Source organism: Apteryx mantelli, chromosome 21, assembly GCF_036417845.1.
Source record: "Apteryx mantelli isolate bAptMan1 chromosome 21, bAptMan1.hap1, whole genome shotgun sequence".
NCBI classification, from domain to species: domain Eukaryota; kingdom Metazoa; phylum Chordata; class Aves; order Apterygiformes; family Apterygidae; genus Apteryx; species Apteryx mantelli.
Window position 1 is genome coordinate 13,337,009 of NC_089998.1, and position 13,295 is coordinate 13,350,303.

At 40.6% G+C, this 13,295-nt stretch overlaps 1 protein-coding gene across 2 annotated transcripts in view; it reads left to right on the forward strand.

Annotated features, from left to right (window-relative positions):
- Window positions 1–13,295, forward strand: part of RABL6 (RAB, member RAS oncogene family like 6) — a 57,952-nt gene that overhangs the window by 10,039 nt on the left and 34,618 nt on the right. For both annotated transcript variants that reach the window (XM_013954494.2, XM_067308949.1), the window contains 4 exons: window positions 3,391–3,438; window positions 10,501–10,553; window positions 12,139–12,230; window positions 13,111–13,251. In XM_013954494.2, coding sequence (XP_013809948.2) covers window positions 3,391–3,438; window positions 10,501–10,553; window positions 12,139–12,230; window positions 13,111–13,251 — 334 coding nt within the window. The remainder of the gene's footprint in view (window positions 1–3,390; window positions 3,439–10,500; window positions 10,554–12,138; window positions 12,231–13,110; window positions 13,252–13,295) is intronic.

Sequence of the window (13,295 nt, forward strand, 5' to 3'; positions counted from 1 at the left end):
GTACATGAAATTGTGCCATTCGCTTCTGTTTCTTTCACTTTAGAAAACTGGATTATTTTCTTACTAATAATTTCCAGGAAATTGCTGGCTGACCTCCTCAAAACTTATAAAAATAACCCCCTTTAAAATACTTCGTAAGGTATGTTTCCTGCTGTGAAAATTTTCCGTCCAAGACAGGTGGCGTGGGCACTCTGAGAAACTGGCTCAGATCTGATTACCATCCTGTTGGCTGAGTTAATCTGTAGAGGAGGAAGAAAGTTTATTTTGCCTGTGATCATGCTCTCAAGCTACCTTGAATAAACATTATGAGGTAGTTGGCAGCAAATATTTACAGATATTAATTAAATTGCTGTCAAATGTTCCAGAATTCTCATATTGCCTGGTATTAGAAGATTAACATTTTAGATCTGGAACTTTCCCCTTGTAATATCTTCAGAAGTTTCATATTGGAGGATTTAATAAAGTTAAAGGAATTTGAGTTATATTTCACTGCTCAGAATGAACAAAATTTCTTTTCTGAGCCAACTGTCTTTGTAATGGATATTTTTTTAACTTTTGTGTCTAGGTAAGGAGTTACCGTTTCTGACTCTAATGTACAGTTCTTGGATTATGCTAGTCATCAATTTTATTCTTCTTCTGTCAGTCTCAGAAAGGGAGTCTGAAGTAAAAATTAGCAAATACTTTTGTTCAGAATACTTTGAAAGCTTTATAGATGAGCGTGTGGAATGACAGAGCTGCTCTGCTCTGTAGGATTTGTGACCCAAAATATGAGGTGAATCATGTAACTATGAGAATAAATATGTCTGAGGATCTGTGAATTTTTATGACAAAGCCACCCATAAAGGCATAGTTTTTTATTTTTAAAGGATCTTTCTTGCAAATGGAGCCTTTTCACTTCTCTGCTGTTTTCTAGGAAAACAATGTCTTCTGTGCAACTGGCTACAGACTCCTTAGCCAAATAGCAACTGAGTAGAGGTTTCTCAGTGATTTTTATCCATGCAACAGGTTTAGGTTAATCCAAGTTATAGAATTAAAATGATGAATTGGCACTTTTTTTGCGACACGCCTTCAGAAGCCATTAAGGTGAAATGCTGCTCATACAGCTGTGTATGAGTCATAAGAAAACTAATGCAGCAGCGCTAAAGTAATTATCCTCTTGTGCGTTCCAGATAGTCAGGAATGAAGCTGGTGATGAAAAGGAAGGATTTGTTGTCTAGTAGCTAGCAGAAACACTGTTCCTAACACAGGGGGGGAAAATAAAACATGGAAAAATGGTTTTCTTGGATCTTGTGTAGTCAAGTTCTTTGCTAAGTTCTGTCTTTCCCCTTAGCTAAAAGGGTGCAGAGCAGGTGTCTTCTTTCTACATCAAACAGTTCCACTCCTTGGCTGTCTAGAAGCTATACTGCCCAGCAGGACTTTAGTACTGCCTAAATTACTAGGAGAACAAACCATAACTGAGGGTGCACTTGCACTTGGTATTAGGATAAGAAGGTGGAGATCACTGGAGTCTGGGAGCAACATTCCAGTGCCAGGTACCAGGCCATCTCCTAGGAGGGCACTGCACGTAGCCCACAGGATTTCATTTTCCAGAAAGGGGTTCCAACTTCTCCATAGAAACCCCTTCCTAGAAGTTACCTGCTTCTTCACAATGAAGCTGCCGGAAATAACAAGCTGCTTTCTAGGCTCCTCCCATGGTGCTGCAAAGTTTGCCATCTAAAAGAGAAAAATGTCTCCTGTCATCTTGCAGAATGTCTTGACTGTTGAGAGGAGCAAAAATTGACTTTGCTGGTCTGTCCGTCCCTTGTGCTTCTGGGACAGCCGCAGCACTGCCAGTCCCAGTTACAGGGTCTGAAGTTGGGGGCAGAACTCAAATAGGTTATCTGTGTCAGAGCACTTGCTGGGTCACGGTGCACCCTGAACACGCTGTGGACTTAAGCATCGCAGATCAGAGAGAGGAGTGCCTTACTGTGAGAGCTGGTGTGTGTGGATATCTGTTCATACAGCTGGGTGCCCAGCATGTGAGTAATGGGGTGTGGTCGCACTATAGCCCCATGTGAACTGATGATTTATGGAAATATTTAGGGACAGAAGGAATTTGAGAAGTGCAGTGGTTAAAGCAGAAGACTGCAAACCTCTGTATGCCTGTTGTGTACCATCTGGGCCTGTGAGGCAGTGGCTGACCCTGGGCAAGTGTCTTGTTCATCTTGTGCCTTGCTAGCAAATTGGAGGATTAAGTGGGAGTTGCTATGAGAAAAACAGCCTCTGATTTGGCTTTATGCATGACTGTAAAACAGATCTTTCTCAGGAAGTGGATGATCAAACTTTTTCTTTATTCATCTGTCTTTATAGAATTTTGAAATGTTTTAAGCCAACAATGGATTCCGTAGAAGAAATGTTTCCTGGCTTGACAATGACGCTTAGCTATATTCAGCAATGCTGTGATAGGAGATTATTTTCTACTTTGAGCCATTGTCTTCCTACTCCATGGCTTATGTTCAGAGTTGCTCCAAGTACAAGCTTTTGCTTAGTACTTTATATCATGTCCCAAAAGCAGCTGTTTCTTGGAACAGCCCTGTGAAGATAAGACTGCTTGTTTAGATTCAGTGAGCAGCTTCAGTTAATTTATTCTGCATACAGCCTAAAAGTTAAACTGCTAGCTGTCAGTATCAGCAGTAATTTTTTTGTAGTTAGAATTTTGCTTGTCTTGCTTTAGATTTTAGCAACTCAAATCTCAAATCTCTACCTTGCTGTCCTTTACTTATGGACTCTGCAGCTCTTTAAGAGGCAAAATTGCTAGTAATATCTTATTTTTGTCAGAAGAATAAGCTAAAATAACTTGAAATTTGCAGAGAGAGTGGATTTCTGTAACCACAGGAGTGTCTGCCCCATTTGTCACATTTACATAGAAATATTAATAATATAGTTGTTCTTCTTTAAATATGTGTATTCCCATTGTTTTCAATTGCGTGCATTGCTTCTAGACTAAACTTTATTCTCCAAATTTAATTTACATCTATTCTGAAAGAAGAACATGGAAACTTATGTATGTTATGAAGAGAATCTAGGTGTAAGTTTTATAACATGCTCCAAATCTGACATAAAATTTGAAGGAAGTCTAACAATACCACTTACGGGACTAATAATTTTTAAGAAGTTCTTTAGAGAGCACAGTTTTGGTGTACATCTTGGTTCTTCAATGGCAGACCTTCTTTAAATTATGCTTTAGGGTTTTTTCTAACTTGCTGGGGAGTTACTTAGCGTTTCTTTTGATGTTGATTTGTTACGTTGGCACTATTTGCTTTGGGTTAGGCTTTGTGTGGTGGGGGACAGGTCGTCTTCTTCTTGCTGAAACCCTTTTTCTAACAATTTGTGTTTTTATTGTGCTTTTAGCCACTGACGATATCGTTAAAGTTGAAGTCTGGGATATAGTAGACAAAGGTAAGATCTATAACTTCCTTTTTAATGCAGACTGATTGGTCTTTCTCAATTTTAATTAAAAGCTTATGTGGAGCTAAGAAATGCCTATTTACTTCCACTTTCTTCAGGAAAAAGTGTGTATTTATTTTTTGGGTGTTACCTTCTGAAATAATATCTTCCTGAAATAATAATATAGGACGGAGGAGTCTCCTATACTGGAGTCCATTTTTTGCAATCTGAATTTCAGATCAAACCCAGAATTCAGAAGCCGTTATTTCACATGCTCTGTGATGAATGCAATAGCCTGCTGCTTTGTGTGTTTAAATTGTCTGAACTGTATAATAAACTTCATTTCTTCTCCTTTATATTTTTATAAATACTTAGACAGCTACTGAGTTCTTTGTTCTGTTTATAAAACTTCTTGCTGAGCTGTTTTTGAAAGCAATAATATTGTTAAATTCATAAAATGTTATCTGCAGTGATTGATGTACACAGGAGGGAAGGATAGAAGAGAAGCTAATTACTTAAATCCACATAGGACAGAATGCAATATATTTAATCCAAAATCTTTTCTAAATGTTTAGCTGAGGAACGTAATAAGAAGAGTTAATACATTTTTCTTTAATTTTCAATTTTTCTCAGGGTATAAAGTTCTATTTCCTATAAATAATAAACATTTCTGAAGGCAAAATCTGAACACAGCGCAAAGGTGGAGTCTGTTGCTAAAAGAGGTTGGGGTTCAGATGTAAATGTTAGCAGCTCGTTCTATAGCCCCAAGTGCACATTCTTGTCTGTCGTCTTTTAAGAGGTGTTTTCTGCCTGACAGGCTCCTGGTTTAAAGCGCGATTATGGTCAGGAAAGCATCTTTACAAATGAGCACTTCTTGCTCTGCAGGTGTGCTCCTTGTTTGTGAGTTTCTCTTGGTCAAATCTGATGACTACACTAATGGAAACTTGATTTTATTTATTTATTTATTTATTTTATAACTTCAGTGTTATAACCCTTTCTGCAGACTTAGCTAGAACCTGTGCTGACACACGTATCCCCAGCAGAACTATATCTGAAGTGTGCTATCTTTAAGTGTACCACTTGTGCAACTTATACATGCATTAGCACCAAAAAAAAAAAGAGGGGGGAGGTGAGAAAGGGAGAAAGTAAATTTTTTTTGTGGTGTCTAAATCATATTAAAAATAGTAACAAAGGAAAGATGGTTAAAGATACCAGCTCTAGTTCAAGTTCATAATGGAGATTTTTAGGTTAGACCTGAGCTAGTAATTTTAATATAAAATCCTGGCTGATTTATCTTCTTTTTTTTTTCTTCTTTTTTCTCTCCCTTCCCTTTTAAACACCACTCTTTCACAGTGTATATAAAACCTTACTTAGATCAGGATTACTGCTGAAGTTAGCTTGATTCTGGTTTGTCTTTCAGATTCTAGGATAACATGTGCAGGGCTGAAGAAAACCATCTGTTTTCTCACTGCCTTGCAACTTGGGTATGAATTGATAGTTAATTTGGGAATCACGTGGTTCCAACATTTATTTCTGTGAATAGCTTCTCTGAGCAGAATCATGTTCTGAACTAGAGACTTGTCTTTTTTTTTTTTTTTTTTTTTGACAGGACAGATCAGATTTGGTATGTGCAGATGTTGATAACAGCTCTTCTGGTACTGCTTTTATTTCTGACAGTGGGACAGTGGGACATGTGTCTGAAATTTGAAGGGACTGTTTTCTCTCCACTTCATATCCATATCCTCAGTCTGTTAAGATCCCTAGTTATGGACCACAGACATGTCCATCTTTATATAATATATGTATGCAATCAATGCAGTGTAAAAATTCAGATCATCATGATAAAACAAAATCAAATCCTTTCCCACTGACATAGCATTGCAGATCCTTGATAAATACAGCTTGCAAAAATGTGCAAATTAACCATTATGAACTTGTTCATATCTAAGTTCCATCTTAACATTATCTCATGACAGTTTTGTTCTTCTTTCTGTATGCTTAGGACAAAAAATCCTCCTGTGTGATGCTTTTGGTGAGAGTGACACTAACCTAGACTATAGACTTTTAGTAGTGAAGCATCCAGTGCTGCTGCCGCATAGTGCTGATAAGATCTGATCCTCCTTTTGTCCTTTCCTACAAGATCCTGGCTAATATGCGTATTTAGAGTTGTGTGGCATGCTGCATTTATTAGGCTGGATTTGAAACTGCCAAAAATGTATTCATGAACATGCATTTCAACATGCATTGTTTTCCAGGCTACGTGTTTTTTTTTAACCAGTGTTTCCCCCATTTTAAAAGAATTGTGCTTTGTCAGGAAAAATTGAGAACTGTATTTAAATTAAGGTATTTAAAAGTGTATATTGAAAGCCTGATGTTATTTTGCAATTAACTGATGGGGATTTAGCCAGACTGTCTAAAAAATATATCCATAAACTGCAATTTTCAACTTCAGTCTTGTAAAGCAGCTTCTGCTTCACTCTGCTGTGCAGTGCTGCCGTTCTTTATGTCTCCACGTGAATGTGCACAGGAGAATTTGGGAGAATTTTGTAAGCTGTGCCCTGAAGAACCTCACTTAGATTTTTGCAGTGAAGTCGAATGTGGTTTTACTACATAATGTTGTGCCTAGCACTTAGCAGCAATTGTGCCTCCCTGTCCTTGTTAGTTCTGCAGCGTGCTTTGATTTCCTCCCCCCCCCCCCCCCAAGCTGATTTAGGAATGCTGGAAGCAGCTTTGTTGGCCCTGCCTGACTGACGACCCGCTGTCATTTGTTTAGGATATAGCTGCTAATTTGAAAGTAAGGGGAGAAGTTTTTTTGTGAAATCTTAGAACCTGTTAGGGCAGTAAATGCGGTGAAGCAAGAGGGCTTGCTAACCGTTACATTGTACCCCTCCTCTTAGCTTGTTCTTGAGTCTTCATGACTTTTTTTAATGTGCAGACTTACTGAAGTACAGACTTATCTGCAGCTTGCTGGGTTCTCTTTGGGTGTGCTCAGAGAGCATGGCTCATTTCTGTAATGATGCCATTTATTAAAATCTTAACAAGGAGGGCTTGTCCCCAGCTATAGATTGTATTGGATTTTGTCCAATACGTGTGGTCCTTTGTTGCCCTTGGAACTAACAGTACATAGAAAAGATACCTATCAGCAAAAATCAGTCCTGACTCATCTTTCTGCTTTGCAGTGAGTTGTATAACTGATGCAGGTCATAAAGCCATAACAGATTCTGAATGCAAAGAAGTGAAATGAAATGAAATGCTTGAAATTTGGGTGATTCAAGAGTTCCAGTCTCACATCTTGTAACATCTGCTGTTTGGGCTCCTGCATCTTTCCCTAGACACCAACTGAATGGATCAAGTCACGTTTTTTTTCTGTGGCCCCCCAAAAAACTTAAACCCTTTCCCTCAAGTGCTGAACAAGTCTTCTGGCATCCAGGAAGAAGAATTGTTCTGTAGACTTTAGGGCACTGCTGGAAGATTATTTGGTTTCAGTTGCTACTGCCCCTGTAAATAAGGAGCTATCAGCATTCTGGTTAGAGAAGTTGGGCAAACACCACATGAAGACCCTTGTTTTCTAATTGAGGCTCCCAGACCACACATCATGTAACCTTAAAAAACACAGAACCTAGATCATATAATCACTCAATCTTCATTGCATGCTTGCCTTTAAAGCCTGAACTGCATCCCTTCTCTACATGTATCGCATCTTTATCTGGCCCATCTTGCAGCTCTGGTTCCAAAAATAGGCACTGTGCATGAATATGTACACACATGCGCTTTTCAGCTCTATTACTGCTTTACAGATGACCTCCTTTACAGCAATGATGAACACCACTTAAGAATACCACTCAGTGCTCTTGATACACACTTAAAACCATAAACAGGGAAAGGTGCATGAGTCATGTATTCTGTCTCAAAGCATGAGCTGTAAATATGTCCAGGTTAGAAGGACACCTCGATTGCTCAGGATGAGAGAGATCTGCGAACTATGAAGAGTTTTGGTTGGGTACTTGTGGTTGCTTGGGCTTCTGTTTTAATACTAGAAATTCAGGTCACGTCCAGCATAATTTATCAGCACCTGGAGAAATAGTGAGATCTTGACATTCAGAGAAGCCACACAAGTTCCGCTGGCTTGAAATGATTTTAAGCAAAGCGGGGAAAGGCATGCATCTCCCATGGCTTGAGTTGGTCTGGGAAAAATCAGAGCCCACACTTGACCCCTCAGGAGGGATATACCGCAAGAATGGGAAAAAATCAGTATGTCTGCTATTTTCAGCTGTCAAAAGTAAGATGACACTAGGGCTGCAAATGTTTTAGAAATGTGTGGTTTTGCAATGACGTTCAGAAGCATCTACCAGTAAGGGTTTCAGGGCTGAAATCTGCTGCTGTATTCTGCAGTCCGTGCATAGTTGCCATGTCAGGACTGCTCAGGCATGAACATTGTGTCACAGCTTTTTTCCATTCAGAAAATGCCCCAAACTTACTTTTTTTTTTTTTTTTTTAGCTGACACTAATTGCTTGACAGCTAACAGGTGATCTGGTTGACCATCATGTGGGTTGCAAAGTACAGTAAGAGAAGTGCAACCAACTTCCTAATTATTGCTAACAGCAAAAATACTTTCCTGAATTCGTTAGGGACACTTGTCAAGCAATACTGATGTCTGTATGAGCATTTCTGTAACAATACTTGGTAAGAGTATTTCATTGAGGTCATTTCTCTGGTGCAAATTTTCTTTAAGTAGGAAAGCACTACAGCGTTTAAACTTTCCAGAATAACCTCTTATTTTGTAACCGTTTATCCTTGACCTGCATGAAAAAAGGAAACACTTTTTTCTTCTTTGTTTCATATTTGCCAGAACCATGAATTTTGCAAGTAGTCACTCCATCTTCATTAGCTGAGTTGAGTAGTTACAGAAGCTATTTTTGTCCCCTGGTTTGCAAATAGTCTGTTAAAGAGTCAGTGGAAGTGTGTTGTGGGTACATCCAAGCTGTCAAACACATTCTGTCAACGATAGGCTGTGTTTCTAGAAATTACAAGAAGGAATTTCAAATCTCTGCCATTCCCTTATAATTTATTTAATTTGCAATTATTCAGACTAGAAAATTACAGAGCAAAGTTAGTTCAGAAGTATGGTTCTTAATTCTTGTCTCTAACACCTGGAAGATAAGTCGTAAAAGAAAACTCTAGACCTTGCAGGGCTATACAGTACTCATCATTTGGTAAAACTCTGGGAATCGCTGCACGTAGCTAGAGTTTAAACAATACCTTGAGGTTCAAAGACAGATTTTTCACAGTATGTCCACACTAAACTTATTCAGTGCTAAGTGCAAGGAGGTGTGCTCCTTCTTGCTTACTGACACTCCCGGTGATCCTTAGTCCACACCAGAAAATCATGTTAGCCAATTACCGCTCTGCTGGTCCTAGGTACAAATGCATTGTGTGGTGTTCTCTGCCTGCTGTGGCTGCAGGCTTTAAGATTTGGAAACATGGTTAGAGTGTAACTGATATAATGCAAAATTTTCAGGGAGCCTGAATCATTGGTTCTGAGGTTTAAAATGCTGCCTCCTTTCCCATGGGTGCTGAGTCAAATGCCAGGGGTACTTTAAAATGTCAGTCCCTTTACTTCTCCAGCGCTTATTAAAGCTGTAAAAAATGGGAGAAAGCTCAACATGCAGCTCTTTACAGCCTGTTTTGAGGGACTGCCTGTTTCAGTGGTACAAATTTGTAAATGTTTAGCTGTCCCCTTTTATTATTCTCTTCTCTTCTTGAGAAGCCACTGAGGCTGGCAGAGCATGCTTGTAGCTGAAGAGTAATATGCTGGAAGGGGATTTCTTGACATAGTTTGCTGCGTTTCAGAGACACGTCCACCTTCCCTCAACTATCTAGCAGTGTGCTGGCATACCAGGGTGTCAGACTAAAAAGAATGAGCCTTATATGGGTTTTTGCTTGCTATTTGAGTTTGATCTGTTTCTGTGATACTGACATACCTATCGGGTACACATGGCAACTTTGTTTTGAAATGACGATTAAAGGAAGAGGAATTTCTATAAGGTCACTTTGTTCAGGACCAAAAAGGGGTCTGACCTTTAAATGTAAGGGCTATATTTTAGTGCATGCCTCAGAGGAGGCAGGTGAGTTGAAGAGAAACCTCTGGGTCCCTGTAGATGGGATTGTGGCCACTGGACTGCAGGACAGTTCTTTGTAGTACTTTTTTAGTGTTTTCTCCAAGTGGTTAGCATGTTGCCTCTTGCACTTTCTTCAGAGCTTACTCTGAGTTTACCTGTCCTCTAGCTTATTCTTGAATGCATGTCTCTAGAGCGTCTGGTGTGTGCTCAGAGCTTTGGATTGGTGCCCCATGAGGATTTCCTTTCTTCACCTTTGCTGGTTATGACCAGACCTGTCCTTCCACCTCTGGCCCATCATGCACTTATAGGCTGTTTCTCCTCTGCTCCACAGCCCCCTCACCACAGTTTTTTTTGATTTTGCTCAGATTTCTCTCCCCTCCCCCCCCCAAGCTCTGTCTGCATTTTGATTGTTAAATTCTTATTCCATCCCACTACCTTTTTCTTTGGTCACAGCTCAGCCCAAAGCACCTAATGGGCTGTGAGAGCACATGTATTTACAAGACTGCCTGCTTCAGGTCAGTGCAATAGCTCAGCAGTGTCATAGCTTCTCTCAAGAACAGCGTGTACGTAGTTGGGCAGTTCAGCCGTAACAGCCCCAGTATCTTTTGCTTCTTCAACACTAATGCAACAAAAAGTGGAACAGAGCAGCTCCCTTTTTGGTCAGGGAGCGCACCCAAACCCATATTCTTCAGTCATTGTGACTGTATGCTGTGAAGAGCACTGTTCAACCTGCCACAGACTTTCTATTCACCTTTGCATTAAACAGACTAGCTGGTTTTCCTTGGCAAGGCATGCCTGTCCCACCTCTCCTCATATTCCCCATGCTTGTAGTAGAAGTTGGATCTGCTTTAAGGTCGTGTACAAAATGCCATGGTCCTGCCCAGGGAGACAGAACCATGTCGGAATTCTCTGCCCGGGGTAATGCATTTGTCTTTTACAACTCTTCTTTTTAAGGAAAATGCAAAAAACGAGGAGATGGTTTGAAACTGGAGAATGATCCTCAGGAGGTGAGTCACCTTGAATACAGATGTTGCCCTCTTAGGGGGAGGCCTCTTGTCACCCTTTGGTCTCTGGATTCTGCCTTTGTTCTGCATCTGTGTCTGCTCTGAGGCTGGCTGGGCAGGTGGGTGAGCGGCAATGGGATCCCAGATGCTCTTCACTCTTTTGCCTGCCTGTTTTATCACTCTGGTCATTCCCTCACCACAGCTCTCCTGTTTTCCATTCAGTCTTTTGGGAATGAGGCACCCCAGATATTTACACTGTAGTTTTGTGCTTGTTTACACACGGTCAGTGTCAGGAAGTCCTTTTGCAAAAGACTTGCCATGAGACTTGAAGAAATCACTTAAAGCCATGCTCTCTGGCTGCTCCTTAAAACTAGGCTAACGATTACCTTTTAACACCCTTTGAAAGGTAGAAGAGGAAGGGGCAATAGAGGTGCTACATGGTATGTAAAAATAAACAGAGTGGCTTCCTCATGGCTGTTGCACTAATGTGTCCTGTGGATCTTCTGTTATAGAACAAAGCGCCATAAGGGAGACCTTGATACCACATTCCCCAACTCACATTTGGACTAATGATGCACTTTCACAGCACTTCTTTCAAAAGCTATACTATTTTATCCTCAGGAAAAGTCAGTTTAAAGGCCCTTGATCATGTGATTTCTGCTACAGCTATTCAAGAGCTTTATTGCTCCTATTGCTGTGCAAGTGCCCTACGGTGTTCATTGCATGAACAGTGTTTTGGCATTCACTCAATAAGTGCCTTGTCAAAACTGAGAGGCTGATTTCCGTGTGGAGGGAGAGCCAATATCACTGATACACAAAGTGCTGAGCACTCCACTGCACTGAACCATCCCTAGAATTGGTGTCTCTTTGACAAAGGTGCCAATCCTCCTCAATCTGTGCAGTCAGATAAGGAAAATTTTCTTTACAAATGTTCCCCTCCTGTGGGAAAAGGCTTTATAGACACAGGTATCACACAGTTGCCTCCTCCTTCACAAACATGGGTGCGTTTCTCACTCTGGGGAAACAGTGAACGCTGTTCCATAGGCACCAAATTGCAGCAGGAGCCTTGCGGATTCGGTTGTGACCAGTATTGAATTTTGCAAAGTTGCAGAGTCCAAATGATGAAAAGCAAGTCGGCTCCTAAATGTTTTTAGCCGTGCACAGGAGAAACTCATTAGAAACTACATCCTGGCTTTATGGATCAGAAGCATTCAAAGTACAGTCAGTATTCACGTCTGCAAAGAGGTGGAGTAGGTGCCATGTGCTCTGTGCTGTATCCCTTAGCTGTATGGGGAATTATGTTGTCAAGACAAGATTTGGGAGCAGAGGGGAAAGAGCAAGGATGGGTTTTAGCATTTGCAGACATGGGGTTTTTTTTTCAGAGAATGTCAGATCTTTCACATCCAGCACATGCAGTAGACTCACAAGGTACCTTGCGTAAATGATAATGATGTGAAATCCACTGATACCTTTTATAGTGGCTGTTACTTTAGAAATGTTGCCTATTTAGTGCTGTATCGGTTGTATTCTGTGCAAGCCTAAAGTTGAGCCAAGTTATTTACTGCCTCTTTTGCCTTTATTTCCTCAGGCAGAGTCGGAAATGGCTCTGGATGCAGAGTTTCTGGATGTGTATAAAAACTGCAATGGCGTAGTGATGATGTTTGACATCACCAAGCAGTGGTAAGACATCATCAGGGTCATGGGCAATCGGGGTCTCACTTGTTTAATCCCCCCCCCCCCCCAAAAAAAAAAGTTTAGACTTCTTTATGGCCTCTGAAGCTGATTTTGTATCACTTAAAATAATAGCTTTATCTTCTGGCATGTCTTTTAATATACTCCCCTCCTGGGTTTGTTTTGAACAAGCAATTTCCCTGTGAGATTGTGGCCTGGAGTTCCTGCTATCCTGCTATCTGAAGCTTGACAATTAGCCCTATCACAGAAGCAAAGCGTGCTGGGCATGTTACAAATCCCCAGCTCTACAGAGCACGAGGGAAAGGGGAAGACTAGTGAGCAATGGGGAAATTCCCAGGAAGACAGATATTGCTACAGATTATTTAGAGGCCATAAATTGCATTAATATATAGAACTAGTGAGCTATTAACTTTGCATCTCTGATGGGGAGGATGGGGAATGTATAGAAGCCAGAGGGGGCTAAGGAGGTGGCTGCTTCTTTATATTTAAGCTTGTGTTTTACTGGTTTGATTATGGGTCAATGAGCCTGTTGCCAGCAGAAGTGAGGGAAACCTCTGCTTTGCTGTCCTCACACAGTTATATAGGTCTGAGAGAGATATTACTGCAGGAGATGTTAGGTCCCTGGTGGAAGTGGAGTATTGAACATGTCGAGTAGTTTTTGAATGAAGAATGATATGAACGTATTTACAGTTAATGTATTCTTCTGAGAGGGGCAAAGAAGCAACAGTCTTGGAAAAATTTTTGAAATTCTTTTCTTACTTTGTATTTTTTCTGTATTTTTTTTCCTGGGTTTTTGTGGTGATGAAACTGCTTACAGTATGATACGTTTCCCCCTCATTTGCTTGTGTCTGTCTCTCCTTTGGTGAAGGACATTTAACTATATTCTGAGGGAACTTCCCAAAGTGCCGACCCACGTTCCAGTGTGCGTGCTTGGGAATTACCGAGACATGGGGGAGCACCGGGTCATTCTGCCTGGTGACGTGCGAGACTTCATTGACAATCTGAACAGGTAATGGAGGGTGGCACCACAGTCCCCAAACGGGGAGCAGCACT